Source organism: Cervus canadensis, chromosome 4 (assembly GCF_019320065.1).
Source record: "Cervus canadensis isolate Bull #8, Minnesota chromosome 4, ASM1932006v1, whole genome shotgun sequence".
Lineage (NCBI taxonomy): Eukaryota > Metazoa > Chordata > Mammalia > Artiodactyla > Cervidae > Cervus > Cervus canadensis.
In genome coordinates, this window is record NC_057389.1 from 73,521,735 (window position 1) to 73,538,236 (window position 16,502).

The 16,502-nt window shown below is 37.5% G+C and overlaps 1 protein-coding gene across 1 annotated transcript in view; it reads left to right on the plus strand.

Moving 5' to 3' along the window:
* The window catches only part of HSD17B4 (hydroxysteroid 17-beta dehydrogenase 4), a 107,384-nt gene that overhangs the window by 60,799 nt on the left and 30,083 nt on the right, over nucleotides 1–16,502 (plus strand). Inside the window, exons 12-15 of the mRNA XM_043465871.1 lie at nucleotides 3,220–3,323; nucleotides 4,740–4,976; nucleotides 7,494–7,545; nucleotides 13,590–13,661. Of these exons, the coding sequence (XP_043321806.1) occupies nucleotides 3,220–3,323; nucleotides 4,740–4,976; nucleotides 7,494–7,545; nucleotides 13,590–13,661 (465 nt within the window). The remainder of the gene's footprint in view (nucleotides 1–3,219; nucleotides 3,324–4,739; nucleotides 4,977–7,493; nucleotides 7,546–13,589; nucleotides 13,662–16,502) is intronic.

The window sequence follows — 16,502 nt, forward strand, 5'->3', positions numbered from 1 at the left end:
GAATTTAGAAAGATGGTAATGACAACTCTATATGCGAGACAACAAAAGAGACGTAGATATAAAGAACAGACTTTTGAGCTCTGTGGGAGAAGGCGAGGGTGGGTTGATTTGGGAGAATAGCATTGAAACATGTATATTACCATACGTGAAATAGATGACCAGTCCCAGTTTGATGCATGAAACAGGGCACTCAAAGCCAGTGCACTGGGACAACCCAGAGGGATGGGATGGGGGGAGGTGGGAGGGAGGTTTGGGATAGGGGACACATGTACACCTGTGGCTGATTCATATCAATGTATGGCAAAAATCACCACAATATTGTACAGTAATTAGCCTCCAATTAAAATAGATAAATTAATTTAAAAAGTATTAGACTAATGTAAAGAAAAAGCTAACTAATGAATTATATGCTTATAAATGAAAAGATACCCCTAGTATTTGAAGTACAGCTAGGGAAAAAAACCTTACATTGTTTGTAAAATCGAGACTTTCCAAGCACCCTTATCAGTGTTCTCATTTTACAGATGATGGAACTGAATTCCAGAAAAGTTGAATAAGTGGGCCGCACTTTCTCAGTGTTTGAGCCAAGAGTTAATTCAGATGGTCTGTCTGTGAGTTCAGTACTGTCAGTCTGTACCAAGGTTGTTGTTGTTTAGTCGTGGAGTTGCATCCGGCTCCAGGAGAGGCTCCTCTGTCCATGGGATTTCCCAGGCAAGAACACTGAAGTGCGTTGCCATTTCCTTCTCCACTTCCTAACTCAGGGATCTTACCTGCATCTCCTGCCTTGGCAGGCGGGTTCTTTACCACTGTGCCACCAGGGAAGCCCTGATGCTTTCAGTTAAATGGCCTCCTATCTAGGCAGCAACCCAAATGGGGTGGTAAGAGAAGCATTAGTAGGCAAGAAACCTCTCCACTAGCTTTCCCAGGAATGGCAGAAACCCCTGGTCATCTCACATTCTGTAGTCTAGGTACCATTTTTGTCTGAGTTTAGGAGGAGGCCCATATATCTAAGGTTTGTTAGGAAGGTCCAAGAGCTTTTGGAATCTTAGGGCACATGTGGATGCTCCTTGAGTCTCTTTTATTAACCTTTTAGATCTCAGAATAGCAGCTTCTGAACTCTCTCTGGAGTCATTGGTCATAATGGGTGGTTTTCTGTGGAAGAATTTTCAGTAATATTTTCTGAGGTTACCTGTATAGGGGCCTGGGGGGTAATCTTGACTTTGTTGCATCCTGGAGGCGGGGTGGTGATGGTGGGGAAAGAAGGGAAGTTAACTTTCCCTCCACTAGCTTGGAATTGTACGTCTGTGGACAAGGGTCCCACTTTACAGAATTGTAAAATTGCTCAGAGACTTTGCAAAACTCCAAGCCTGCTTAGAATCTTAACGTGAAGAGTCTATGGAAACACCCAGTTATCTTTCGTCTGCTCAGTCTTTCACATTTTTTTCCTGTAATAATAGCCTGACATCATATAGTCAGTTCATGAACACAAGTGAAGTTTCTGTAGGAGGTTTGCTGGATATTACAGGCGTGATTATCTAAAGCATTGTAGTTTTTCTCAGTCACATCTGTAACAAAAGCATTGTGTGTGTGTGTGTGTGTGGAAATAGCTTATATTTATTTGGATTTTACCAGGGGAACATTAGCTCTTTATGACTCTTGAAAGATGATGCTTTTGTGATCTTTATGTAATAGGTTTACCAAAGCACCCTTTCTTATTTAAATTCCAGTAATCCTAAAGAGAAAATTCAGTTTGTGCATCTTTAGTTATCCTGCAGTTGAGGGACTCGAATTTCATGACTGAAAATTTTTTTCAGTATAAATGAAATATAGTTCTATATAAGAAAAATCTGGAAGTTTGTCATGTATGTCACTTTTTTTTTCGGTATACCACTATTTAAATGGCAGTGTGCAATAATTGGCTAGATGTTTCACATGTGCAAATGTTTTTTCCCATACCTTAGAGGGAGTGGTATTTTTAAATTTATTTTTAATTGGAGGACAGTTGCTTTATAATGTATTGGTTTCTGCTATACAACAACGTGAATCAGCTCTAAGTATACATATATCCCCTCCCTCTGGAGCCTCTCTTCCACCTTCCCTCTCCCTGGACCCCTTCCCTCCCTGTCATCACAGAGAAGCAAGCTGAGTTCCTTGTGCTATGTAGCAGCTTCCCACTAACTTGTCTGTTTCACACACGGCTAGCGTATATATGTCGATGCTACTCTCTCGTTTCGTCCCCTAGCCTTCCCCTGTTGTGTCCACAAGTCCATTCTCTATGTCTACATCTCCATTCCTGTCCTGCAAATAGGTTCATCAGTACTGTTTTCCTAGATTCCATATATATGCATTCATATATGATATTTGGGCTTCCCAGGGGGCACTAGTGGTAAAGAACCTGTCTGCCAGTGCAGGAGATGTAAGAGACGTGGGTTTGATCCCTGAGTTGGGAAGATCCCCTGGAGGAGGCCATGGCAAACCTCTTCAGTACTCTTGCTTGGAGAATCCCATGGACAGAGAAGTCTGGTGGGCTCCAGTTCATAAGGTCGCAAAGAGTCAGACATGACTGAAGTGACTTAGCACTACACATATGATATTTACTTTTCTCTTTCTGACTTACCTTACTCTGTGTAACAGGCTCTAGGTTCATCGACCTTGGAGTGATTTTTTAAAAATTAATTTTTGTTGGAGTATAGTTGATTTACAATGTTGTGTTAGTGTACAGCAAAGTGAATCAGTTATACATATACATGTATCCACTCTTTTTTGGGTTCATCTCCCATTTAGTCATTATGGAGTACTGAGTAGAATTCCCTGTGCTAACAGTAGGTACTTATTAGATATGTGTTTTATGTGTAGCCGTGTATATGTATCAATTACAGTTTCCCAATTTATCCCTTCCCCTCTCCTCTTCTCCCTTGGTCACATCGGTTTGTTTGCTACACCTCTAACTCTGTTTTATAAATAAGTTCATTTGTACCATTTTTTTTAGATTCTATATATAAGTGATATCACAGGTATTTGTCTTTCTCATTCTGACTTACTTCACTCAGTATGACAATCTCTGGGTCCACCCATGTCTTTATTTAACATGATTTCAGTTCTTTCTATGGCTGAGTAATATTCTATTATATATGTATACCACATCTTTATCCATTCATCCATTGATGGATAAAAGGCATTATTATTATTATTATTTATTATCCTTTTTTTTTTTTCTAGAGTCCATTGGCAGTATAGTTGAAGCTTTAAATAAAATAAATTCAGGTGAAGGAGTTTCAGCAAATCAGACCAGTCATGCAGCATCAGCAGCCTCATCTGGATTTGTAAGTGGAGGAGAAAACCTAAAACTCTGACTTCTCTAAAGATTTCTTCTTTTCTTTCCTTTTTTCTTTCTCTTTTCTTTCATGCAAAAAGTGGTTTTCCAAGCTATTAATTTATTGTTAAATAGGAAAGATAAATGACTGTAAAACTTTATAAAACATGTACTAAATATGTATAAAATTTGAATGGAATTAAGGTTAAAATATTAAATGTAACTTTTACCTACTCTTCTTCAGTGTGTCTTCTGTTTTTTGGAGCATTTTGATAATCATACTTTCGTCACTTTCTAACTTTTTAGAAAAAGATATTTAGTTTAGTGCCTCTTTTGAGTCATGTCTTTTAAGAGAAAGCATTGACAGATTGTATCTTGGAAATATGTCAACATGGCTGCAAGTAAAAAGTCTCCCACTGTGTCAGAAAGTCTAATAGAAGTCTGGTTATAGCTCTTGTGAAGTTTGCTGATTAACTATCTCTGGTGCGTCTCCTTTTTTTTTTTTTAATTGTAGTGCATAAATAAGAAATAAATCATTTGACACATTCAGTTGTGGTGTTTTGTGACTCACGGCAGGCAGAGTGATAAAATAAACAATCTAATTTTAACCCTGAGAATATGATCAGTTTATAAATGTGATTTTACCCTGTTGGCCCACTTTTTGGTTAAGGGCCAGATAGAAAATATTTCAGGCTAGATGGACCACACACTGTTTCTGACACATAATCGTATTTTTCTTTTGTTAGACCACTCTTAGAAGATGTAAAAAATCATTCTTAAGTCTCGGCTGTTGTTTGTTGACTCCTGCTTAAAATGAAAGTGATCAAAAATTGGACATCATTCTTTTATAACCTAATATGCTTCACAAATTAGCTAGGCAGGTCATCACTAAGTAGAAAAATATAATATCCAGTTAGATAAAGAACAGTTCTGGGTAACAACTTAAGGTAAAAATCTAATTTTAACTCAAACTATTATGAGGGAGTCTAATTTATAATAAGCACTAAGCAGCGTTTTGCTCATCTGTTTATACTGACTTTTATATAATAGAGCTTACAGAGCCATTCACTATTCCTATTTATAATAAATTTGTTATTTTTTAATAATTTTGAGTAGCTAACAATCACTGAATTAATAGGGTTTTCCATCATCAGAGACAGGAAGGTTGAGAATGAGATATCCTATCTGTTAGCAAGAAGCAGGCAATAAAAAAGTACTTATTTGTAAATGAAGTCTTTTTCCACATGTTTTTAATTGTCTTTATCTAAAAATCAAATGTAATGAAACATATTCCATTCAAATTCACTAAAATACCATTCTATTTACAAAACTAAATATGTAACAGTTAATAGTTTTGAAAAGTTAACAATTTAAAGATTTGATAAGAATATCAGTGAAAAAATGATTTTCTACAATTGGTCCACAGGCTGGAGCTATTGGGCATAAACTTCCTCCATCTTATGCTTCTTATGCGGAACTGGACACTATTATGTATGCCCTTGGAGTGGGAGCATCAGTCAAGGAGCCAAAAGATATGAAGTTTATTTATGAAGGGAGTTCTGATTTCTCCTGTTTGCCAACCTTTGGAGTTATTCTTGCTCAGAAATCTGTAATGGGTGGAGGATTAGCAGAGATTCCTGGGCTTTCAATCAACTTGGCAAAGGTATGCATAATAAGAAATCTTTGTTTTTCTGTTTCTTTAAATATGATTGGTAAATGTCACATTAGTGTGTGTGTGGTGTATTAATGCAACAGTATGTCCTGGTTGATTCAGGAATAAAGATTTAACATGTCTTTTGATTTTTCTTTTTAAGAACAGAAGGGTAGGCAGCTGAAAAGGCAAGCAAAAAGAAGAAAACAACAATTGTGTACAGTCCTGCAACCTTGGCATAATGTTATTAATTCTCTCTGTGTCATTAGTTGCTATTTGACCAAGAGTAAATAGCTTCTCTAAGCTTCAGTTTCCTTATATGTAAGTTCCGTATGATAATCGTTACCTGATCATAGTGATGAAGGAGCAAGAGGAAAGAGTATATGAAACGGAGAGAACAGGTGAAAAAGGCCCAAGGCAGGTGCATACTTAGCTTATTTTTAGAACAGCAGGGAGGTCAATACAGCTAGCTATAAATAAGCAAGGAGGCAGTGATAGGAGAAGAGGGCCTTGTAGTCACTTGAGAATTTCAGCTCACTCTGATTAATATGAGAGGCCATTTGTAGTGCTTTGAACAGAGGAGTGATATGATCTGGCTATGTTCACTCACAGTCTCATTTTTGCTTCTCTATAGAGAATAGATTATATGGGGGCCAAGCATGGAAGCAGGGAAACCAGTTTGGAGTCTATTATAGTAATTCTAGCACAAGGCTTGATGTACATGGAAAGAAAGAGGGGTCAAGGATCAAGGTTTTTGGTCTGGTTAACTGGGATGATGTATATGCATATATATCTATATATGATTTATAATTAATTATATGCAATATATTTATGTACAGTAGTTACATATGACGTATTACTATGTATAATAAAATAGATATTTACTTTAAGGTGGGGATGATTAGGAGTTGGTTTTGGTGGAGATACAAAGTGGGCAGTTGAATATATGAGTTTAGAGGTTGGGGGATGGTCCTCCTAGGATTCTTAGCGTTTAAGTGAGATTTAAAGACATGAAACTATGTGAAATCACCAGTGTATGAATATAGGTAGAGAAAATCCTGAATTTGGGAATCCTGTGGTGAATTGAGGTTTAAAAGATGAGGAGAAGTTAAATAAGAGAGACTGGGAAGGAATGAGATGGAAGGAATGAATGAAAAGGAAGGAATGGGAGGAGTGAGACTGGGAAGGAAAGAGAGACTGGGAAGAAAGAGACTGGGTGAGGTATGAGGAATGTCAGGAGAATGTGGTATTTGAGAAGCAGAGTGAATAAGGTGTTTCAAGAAGGAAGGAGCAAACAATTGTGAGAAGGTTTCTGAGGTAGGATATATTTTATTTCTTGAAGTAAGGTTCAGGTCATAGACCCAGTTGATAACTGTTGAATCGTAGACCCTTTAACTGATTTCTGTGATTTTGATTGATTGGAGAACCCATTTACTAGAGAATCATTAGTTCATTGCTTCTCTGAGTCCATGAGAATCTACACTTATTTTATTATTTGATGAAGTTGGGAGGGAGGCAAGAAATAGATGCCAAGAAGTGTGTTGTTTCAGTCATTCTCCCATGGCATTTGTTGCATACAGTTTTCCTGTTTGGATAATGTCCTTATAAACAATTAAAGCTGATATTTCAGAATTCTTCCATGGAGTTGAACGGAATTGGACATCATGAATGGTATTCAAAATCTGTGACTGGAAATGATAGCCATCTTGGGATTTGAATCCCAGTCTTCCCAACCTTGAGTTTCCAGACATGATATTGAGGCCATCCTTCATTTGTCCTCTCATCACTATCCTCCTCCCCATTCTGTTTCCTTTCTGGGTTCTGAGGAAGACTGAGAATTAAACTGTCCCATAGCAGTGGAGTGTGGTCATTTGGATATGTGGTCAGGTTTTTGTTTTTTTTTTATTGTTCACTTGTTTTCCTATATTATATTCTTATATTCTTGTTTTGATAAATTGAGGTTAATGTGGCTGTGAAATTACACAAGGTCTTTAGATTTACTCTTTGTAGGTAATTTGTAAGATACAACACTAAGGAAATGTTGGCATTGATAGTGCTTTTATTGTAACCATGGCTTTAATATTTATCTTTGTGTTTTGGTTGAGTCATTTGTATTTGCCAGGTATCACCTGAAATTACTAGTACTGACTAGTTTGTTTATTTTTATTCAGTAGATATGTAGTGGATACCCAGTATGTTCCAAGCATGGTGATAAGCCCTGGGAATATACTGAGTTTAGTGTCTCCATGGCAAATAATACACGATTATCACTCAGCAAGGATTAAGAATGTCAAGAAAGAAGACAGTGTATCTTCTCTGTTCCAGAGAGCCAATAGTCTTTAAATTGGGGGACTGATGATTTCTGAATAATATAGTTAAGGAATAAGAGCCAAACTGAGATAGATAGTTTGGGGGAAGTAGTCATGTGAACAAGTGGGCACTGAAATGCCAGTTAGGATTAGCAGTATTCACAGAAGAGCCTATGGAGAAAGGAAGTCTATTGACCAAATTTTGCTTACCTTAATGTAGATTCTTCATGGGGAGCAGTACTTGGAGTTATATAAACCAATTCCCAGAGCAGGTGAGTTCTTGATCATACCATAATTTTATGTTCTGACTAACCTTCCAAACTGTGTCAATGTGTTAAACTGGCAGAGAAGTAACTAAATAGATTCTATTGTAAGTTATTTGTGTGCATGTCAGCCATTAGTGTATATTGATGTTTTTTGTTTAGTCACTATAATATGTCTAATTCTTTGCAACTACAAGGACTTTAGCCCCCCAGGCTCCTGTGTCTTGGGGTTTCCCAGGCAAGAATGCTGGAGTGAGTTGCCATTTCCTTCTCCAGGGGATCTTCCTGACCTAGGGATTGAACCTGCATCTCCTGCATTAGCAGGTGGATTCTCTCCTGCTGAGCCACCAGGAATCCCCATGTCAATGTTAACTAGTCCTTATTTTGGTTACTTAAATATCATCCTATTCGAATAGTTTTATTTAATAAATTACTTCAATAAACTACTTAAAATCTGATCAACAACTGATAGGAGCATTTTTCTGTGTATATCTTAAACTTAGTGATTGTGTATAATCAGTCCCATGGATGTGATTCTTCGTTCTTTTCTCAGGTATTTGTGTTGGTACTGATTTTCATAAAGCAAAGAATGTTAAAAGATACAGGATGTCTTGTAATTAACTTTTTCCTATTTTCTTTTAGAGTAAGTAAAATCACGTCTGTCTTAATCAGTTTATTTTTCTCAGTAATATCTTACTTGTTCAGTAGAGCTTCTCATTTTTTCACTTTAATTTGATGTATTTGTTTTGTGTTGCTACTCTGATGTCAGAATATTTATATGCTGACCATATAAGGTGGTAAAACACAAGAAAAGTCTGTCATATTATGTAATGTAGAGGTTAGCCAGTAGCTAGAATTGTACTTTAATTTTTTTCTAAATCTTTGTATTTTATTTTGGAGAAGGAAATGGCAACCCACTCTGGTATTCTTGCCTGTAGAATCCCACAGACAGAGGAGCCTGGTGGGCTATAGTCCACGGGGTTGCAAAGAGTCGAACGTGACTTAGAGACTAAACAACTTTATTTTATTAAACATTATAAGATTCTGATTGCTTAAGGCCGAATAGTTCTATTTCAGTGTTGGCGTTATTTGTTTCTGGTTGTTCTTGTAGCCGTCCCTGTTTTTTTTTTTCCTTTTAGTTTCTTCCTTTGTGGTTTTGTGCTTTTCTTTTGCTTGTGTTCCTTTCTCTTTTGTTTTTGGGTATCTGTGGTAGGTTTTTGATTTGCAGTTACCATGGAATTCATATACGTTGATCTATAACTATATTTGTTTTAAGCCAGGTAGTCCTTTAAGTTCAGACACATTCTAAAAGAGCAATATTTTTTTCTCCCTTCTCCCACACTTTTTGTTTTTGATGTCATAGTTTCCATCTTCATGTTTATCTCTTTACTTATTGTTGTAGTCATACATGATTTTACAGGTTTTTGTTTCTTAATCTTTGTACTAGCTTGTTTAAGTATTTGAGCCTCTGTCTTTCCTATATATTTGCCTTTACTAGTGGGATTTTTCCTTTTCTATACTTAATTCTTGTTATATCCTTTCCTTTTCTATTTAGAGAAGACCCTTTAACATTTATTTTAGGGTTGGTTAGTATTTATGAACTCTTAATTTTTGCTTATCCAAAAAGTTCTTTACATTTCCTACAATTCTGAAGGATAATCTTGCTGGGAAGAGTAGCCTAGGTTGTAGGTTTCCCTTCTGGCACTGTAAATATATTATGCCACTCCTTTCTGGCCTGCAAAGTTTCTGCAGAAAAATCAGCTGATAGCCTTGTGGAGATTCTTTTGTATATGACCCTCTCTTTTTCTTTTTGCTACCTTTAGAATTCTCTCTTTAGCTTTTTCCATTTTAATTATGGTATGTCTTGGTGTGGGTCTGTTTGGATTTATCTTCTTTAGAATCTTCTGTGCTTCCTGAACCTAGACATCTGTTTCCTTCTTTAGGCTTGGGAAGTTTTCAGCCAAATTTCATCAAGTAAATTTTTACTCTGTTTTTCTTCTGAGACCCCTATAATGGAATGTTGATATGTATGATATTACCCAAAGATCCCTTAAAATGTTCTCTGCTTTTTACTTTTCACTGTTCTGATTGAGTGAGTTCCAGTATTCTATCTTCTAGATCATGTACGTGTTTTTCTGTATCACCTCAGTTCAGCTCCCTTCAGTCACTCAGTCGTGTCTGACGCTTTGCGACCCCAGGGACTGCAGCATGCCAGGCTTACCTGTCCATCACCAACTCCCAGAGCTTGCCTGGACTCATGTCCATTGAGTCGGTGATGCCATCCAACCATCTCATCCTCTGTCATCCCCTTCTTCTCCCTGCCTTCAGTCTTTCCCAGCATCAGAGTCTTTTCCAATGAGTGAGTTCTTTGTATCAGGTGGCCAAAGTATTGGAGGTCCAGCTTCAGCATCAGTCCTTCCAATGAATATTCAGGACTGATTTCCTTTCGGATGGACTGGTTGGATCTCCTTGCAGTCCAAGGGATTTTCAAGAGTCTTCTCCAACACCACAGTTCAAAAGCATCAATTCTTTGGTGCTCAGTTTTCTTTATAGTCCAACTCTCACATCCATACGTGGCTACTGGAAAAACCATAGCTTTGACTAGATGGACCTTTTGTTGGCAAAGTGATGTCTCTACTTTTTAGTATGCTGTCTAGGTTTGTCATAGCTTTTCTTCCAAGGAGCAAGCATCCTTTAATTTCATGGCTATACTCACCATTTGCAGTGATTTTGGAGCCCCCAAAAATAAAGTGTGTCACTGTTTCCTTTGTTTCCCCATTTATTTACCATGAAGTAATGGGACCAGATGCCATGATCTTAGTTTTCTAAATGTTGAGTTTTAAGCCAACTTTTTCACTCTCCTCTTTCACTTTCATTAAGAGGCTCTTTAGTTCTTCTTCACTTTCTGCCATAAGGGTGGTGTGCTGTTAATTCCTTTTAGTGCATTTTTCTTTTCAGTTAGTCTATATTCTTCAGCTCTGATTGGTTCTTTTTTAAAAATTTCTAGTTCCTTGTTAAAACTCTCATTGTATTTGTCTGTTCTTTTTCCTAATTCAGTTAGCGTTCTTATTACTAATGCTTTGAATTCTTTATCTGGTAAATTGTTTATTTCTGTTTCGTTTGTTGTTTTTTTCAGGAATTTTCTCTTGCTCTTTCAGTTGAAACAGACTCCTCTGTATTTTCATTTTGCTTATCTATTTCTTTATCTATTGAAATCAGGTGAAACAATTATTACGGTTTTTCTTTTGTGGGTGTGCCCCTGTACAGTCTGCAGGTGCCCAGTGGCTTTGATGGGAGAGCTGGATTTGATGTGAGCACAATTTAGGGTCTTTCCTCAGGGTGTGCTGACAGCTATCACCTTTGTAGGGGGTGGGGCTGGAGATGGAAGAGTAGTCAGATGTTAGGTGGGGCTTCTCAGCTTAGTTTTTGTTCCCCCACCCCACCCCCCACCCCCAGACCCCCACCTCCCACCCCCCCAATTAGGGGGCAGGGGCAGCTCTCTAATTGCTGGAGCAGAAGCCCTGAGGGTTGGGTCTGAGCTGCTTCAGTTCCCTTTAGGTGTGTGCTCTTCCCACTTCAAGCACTGACACCCTTGCCCCCGCGTGGTTCAGTAGAGGAGTGGCTGGTATGGGTATTTCAGTGAGGCTTGGGGCATGGGCTTTGTTGGCCTGGCCACCATCAGAGATCTGGGCCCTCTGTGCAGTCACCAGTAATGGCTGTCCCCTCCCTGTTCAGATGCCGCTTAGGGTTTGGACCTCCTTAGCATCTTATAGCTGAGCCTTTTCCTTGATCCATGGCAGCCTAGACTGTGGAGCTGTGATGTGATGTGTGGTGATGGAATGTTCCCTCAGCTCAGGCTGGGAACCAGAGAATTTTTTTTTGTAGAAAACCAGTCAGCCACCCAGGTGGTTTCAGTACGCCCTCTCTGCCCTGCCTTGAGAATAAGTGAGTATTCACTCACTCCTGGATTCTAGGCTTCCCATAACCCTCTTGTCCCAGTGGCCTTCCAGCTAGCCGTGGGAGCTTGTCCTCCCTTTGTTGGACACCCAATATGTGGCTTAAATTGCTCAGTCCCCCAGGAAGGTCTCTCCCTACACCATCTCCCTTTTCCTTTGAGTCCTCTCCCACCGGTCCTTACCTGATTGCTTTTCTTCACTTCCTACCTGATTACCTGTGGGTCTTTTTTATAGTCTTGGTTGTATAGGAGTCTTAATTTTCAGTGGAGGTGTATTTTTGATGAGTTTGTGTGGGAGGTGGGAGGTGAATTCTGTGTCCTCCTACTCTGCCATCTCAATTTGAGTCTTCAGTTTGGTATTACAGACTGTTTTTACACAGTTCCTCGTATCTGAGGCAGTGTGCAGTGTGTGGTTATGTGAGGAAGTTTGACTTTTATTTTAAAGACAATAGATAACCACTGAAGGACTGTAAGGAGAGAATTATATGATCAAATGTGGGTTTTAGAAAGCATCAACTCTGGCTCCTGTTTGTAATGCTTGGATGGATAAGAGGATGAGATAGAGGGAAGGAGATTTTGTAAGAGACTTTTGTAATAATCTAGGTTGGAGAATGTGGTTGATTGACAAGGATTGTAGGCATCAGTAGGGATATAAGTGGAGAAACTGTAGGGATATAAAAGAAGTAGGCTTGGTATTTGTTTAAATGTGGAGTTGATTATCTCAGGATATCATCTGCAATTTGACAATTATTTATCAGTTGCATCCTAACATCTAAGGCTTTCTGTTAGGGTTACAAATAAACGGGAAATGAAACAAATCTGGACTGTGTCCTTTTGGAGCATATAACCTAGTTGTTGGGGAGGGCAGCCTATAATAAAACAAAAAAGCACACAAATAAATGTATAATTACAACTATATGTGATAGACATTACAGATGAAACATACTTGATACCATTAGAACTTAAAATAGAAGGATTTGGCATAATCAGGTTGACTCTGGGAAAAAATAGCTTCAGGCATAATATGGAGCATGTGTTAAAGTTGGTCAGAGTGAATGTGCAGGTAACTAGTTAGAAGTCTGTTGTGGTAGTTGAAATAAAATGATGGTAGCTTAGGCAAAGGTGGTGGTGGAGAGATAGAAGTGGAAGAATCAGAATCAGCTTGGGAGATTAAAGCGACAGCAACCTAGTTAATCTCAGCATTATTTTATTTTTTTTAATCATCTTTCATACCCAGGCAGGTACCAGGATCTTTGATTTTCTCCCTTCAGTGCATTTAGGATCCTATTTCTGTCTACCTCATTTCGATCACCATTATCTCTCACTTTCCAAGTGTTCTCTCTGCCTCCATTCTTGCTCCTCTCAGATCTGTTCATCTCACTGTAGCCCGAATATTATTTCTGAAATGCAAGTGTATTTTTCACTTCCCTATTAAAAAGCCCAGATGGCTATTCGTAGACTTCAGGATGAAGTAAAAAACTTTTTGTATCTCCTGACTTCTCTTGATGTCTGCCTACTCAAGTCTTGTCACATATTTAGACACTAATTTATGAGGCAGGCGTCATGCTGAAGTTTCTGCCATGGCAGCTGGGTGGATAGTACCATTCATTCATGTAGGGAACAAAAGAGAAACAGGCTGGAAAAAAAGATTATGGGTTCACTCTCAAACAAGGATAATCCATCAAAAGGTCACCAATTAAATGATGGAAAGAAGAGTCCCTGAAAGAACAAAGTGGTTAGAAGGAAGCATTGTCTCATTGAAGCCAGTAGAGGTTCCGTAAGGAATGGAGTAAATGGTGTTGATTATTGCTTAAGAAATGTTCATTGAATGATTGAAAATTGTTACTTTTTACCACCTAATTTATCAGAATTACTAATGTATCAAATTTGCTAACTCAGGCATTATGATTGCTTTTCATGTTTATGACTCAGCATCATATTGAAAATTGTTCTAAACCATGCCTTTTTTTAGTTTTGCTGAACTTCCAGTGGAAGTTATGTTAAATTCTCTCATGTCTTCATATAATATATTACGTATGGCTTTTAAAACAGTCTCATTTATTTGTTGTACATTTATTATTTTTACTTTACATTTTAGGAAAATTAAGATGCGAAACAGTTGTTGCTGATATCATGGATAAAGGATCCGGTTTAGTACTGCTCCTGGATGGTAACTAATTTCCAGTTCTTACAATAATATTGTTAAATTGATAGCCTTTGTATGCAGTATAATACTTTACCATAGAAGTTGATAAATAAGTTTCTATTTATCTTCCAATTTGTGAGAAAGCAAGATTAGCATTCTAAAAATTTATGAACTGTTTTAGAAAATAAGGGGTTAGGAGAGTGGGACATTTCAGGGGATTTGTGACAACATAACCAAAGCAGAGATGGGAATTGTGGCTGGTCTAGTGAACACAGTGGGGAATTATGCTTCCTGGAGTATGTTTTAGCAGGAATGAGTACAAAGACAACCCTCAGTTGATAACTAGGCTATGTTGTAAATATTCTTTCGTATGTTAGCTCTTTGGTACTGGGAACCTATTTGACCCCTGAATCATTCTTATAAGTGGTAGTTAGGTTTTTAACCTTGCACATTCAGACGTATTGAACTCATAATGTGGTTCTAACACCATAGGTTCTAACACATTTTATTTGTGGTGGAAAAAAGATTATAGTAGTTTAATAAATATTGAAATACTAATAATTAAACATAAGCCAAAGACACCTTGCTTAAAATTTATCTTATAAAGTTTAAGAACAAAAACAAGAAAGATTATCAAAAATTTTGGAAGTATCAGTGGAAGGTTTAATATTAATCTGGTATTTGGAATGTAGGTTTTATCATTTTGTTCTAATACATACCTGAGGTTATACTGAATATGTTGTTTTGGAACTTGCCTTGTTTTTACTTAATAATATATTTAGAACATTTTTAGTGCTTTTAAGTATTTTTCTATTACATGTTTTTGTTAAAATTTCACCATAGGCACATAGAACATGAATCTTTTCTCTCCCCTTTTCCTCTTCTTCCTTCTCCCTCTTCTTTTTTAGATATTTGTGTTTTCTTGTCATTTCAAATGTTGGCTAACATTTGGCTACAGTTCTCCCAGTTTTCTTTTAATCTTCTCACCATTCTACCAAATGTAACATACCGCTATGAAGTTTTGTTGTAATTTTAGCTTTAGTTTTTACTTTTGTTTCTTGATCTTCTCCATTTATTTACCTATAGCTTGACAATGGATAATAATGTATTAGAATTTGTAGATAAAATATAGATGACATTAGGTATCCAATTTTCTGTGTAATAAAGATGAATGTCTTATTTTAAATATAAATAACCATGGCTTTTCTTATTTTTGTCATAGTTACATTTTTCCTTCTGTTATTCAAAAGCACATTTCTAATTTTACAGAGCTGGAGATTTAGATGCTGCTCAAACTCTCACAAGGATAGTAGTCAGTAGAAAGAGGAACAGCTGTCTTTCATTTATTACTTGCTTACTTATTCACTAACGTGCTCACTCGTGTCGTTTGTTCATTGATTCATTAATTAATGCGTATTTATTAGGTGCTTTTTCTATCCCAGGCACTATTCTAATTGCTGGGAGTGTGATATGAGCAAAAGGGTCATGATCCTGCCTTCCAGAAGCTTATGCCTTCATTTTTGCTATTTCCCCTTTTATATTTCAGGCTCTGTTGAGGGCTTCAGCAGAATGTTTGAAAATTTTAGAGTGTGGTTATCTGCATTTTAATTTTTAATTGTACTGAAATTTTGGTGGATTTACAATGTTGTGTTAATTTCTCTTGTACAGCAAAGTGATTCAGTTTTACATAGATACATTCTTTTTCATCATCTTTTTTTTTTTTTTTAATTTTTTTATTAGTTGGAGGCTAATTACTTCACAACATTTCAGTGGGTTTTGTCATACATTGATATGAATCAGCCATAGATTTACACTTATTCCCCATCCCGATCCCCCCTCCCACCTCCCTCTCCACCCGATTCCTCTGGGTCTTCCCAGTGTACCAGGCCGGAGCACTTGTCTCATGCATCCCACCTGGGCTGGTGATCTGTTTCACCATAGATAGTATACATGCTGTTCTTTTGAAACATCCCACCCTCACCTTCTCCCACAGAGTTCAAAAGTCTGTTCTGTATTTCTGTGTCTCTTTTTCTGTTTTGCATATAGGGTTATCGTTACCATCTTTCTAAATTCCATATATATGTGTTAGTATGCTGTAATGTTCTTTATCTTTCTGGCTTACTTCACTCTGTATAAGGGGCTCCAGTTTCATCCATCTCATTAGGACTGGTTCAAATGAATTCTTTTTGACGGCTGAGTAATATTCCATGGTGTATATGTACCACAGCTTCCTTATCCATTCACTGCTGAGGGGCATCTAGGTTGCTTCCATGTTCCTGGCTATTAATAAACAGTGGCTTGCGATGAACCTTGGGGTGCACGTGTCTCTTCAGATCTGGTTTCCTCGGTGTGTATGCCCAGGAGTGGGATTGCTGGGTCATATGGCAGTTCTATTTCCAGTTTTTTAAGGAATCTCCACACTGTTCTCCATAGTGGCTGTACTAGTTTGCATTCCCACCAACAGTTGTAAGAGGGTTCCCTCTTCTCCACACCCTCTCCAGCATTTATTGCTTGTAGTCTTTTGGATAGCAGCCATCCTGACTGGCGTGTAATGGTACCTCATTGTGGTTTTGATTTGCATTTCTCTAATAATGAGTGATGTTGAGCATCTTTTCATGTGTTTGTTAGCCATCTGTATGTCTTCTTTGGAGAAATGTCTGTTTAGTTCTTTGGCCCATTTTTTGATTGGGTCGTTTATTTTTCTGGAATTGAGCTGCAGGAGCTGTTTGTATATTTTTGAGATTAATTGTCAATTACTTTGTTTGCTATTATTTTCTCCCATTCTGAAGGCTGTCTTCACCTTGCTTATAGTTTCCTTTGTTGTGCAAAAGCTTTTAGGTTTAATTATGTCCCATTTGTTTAGTT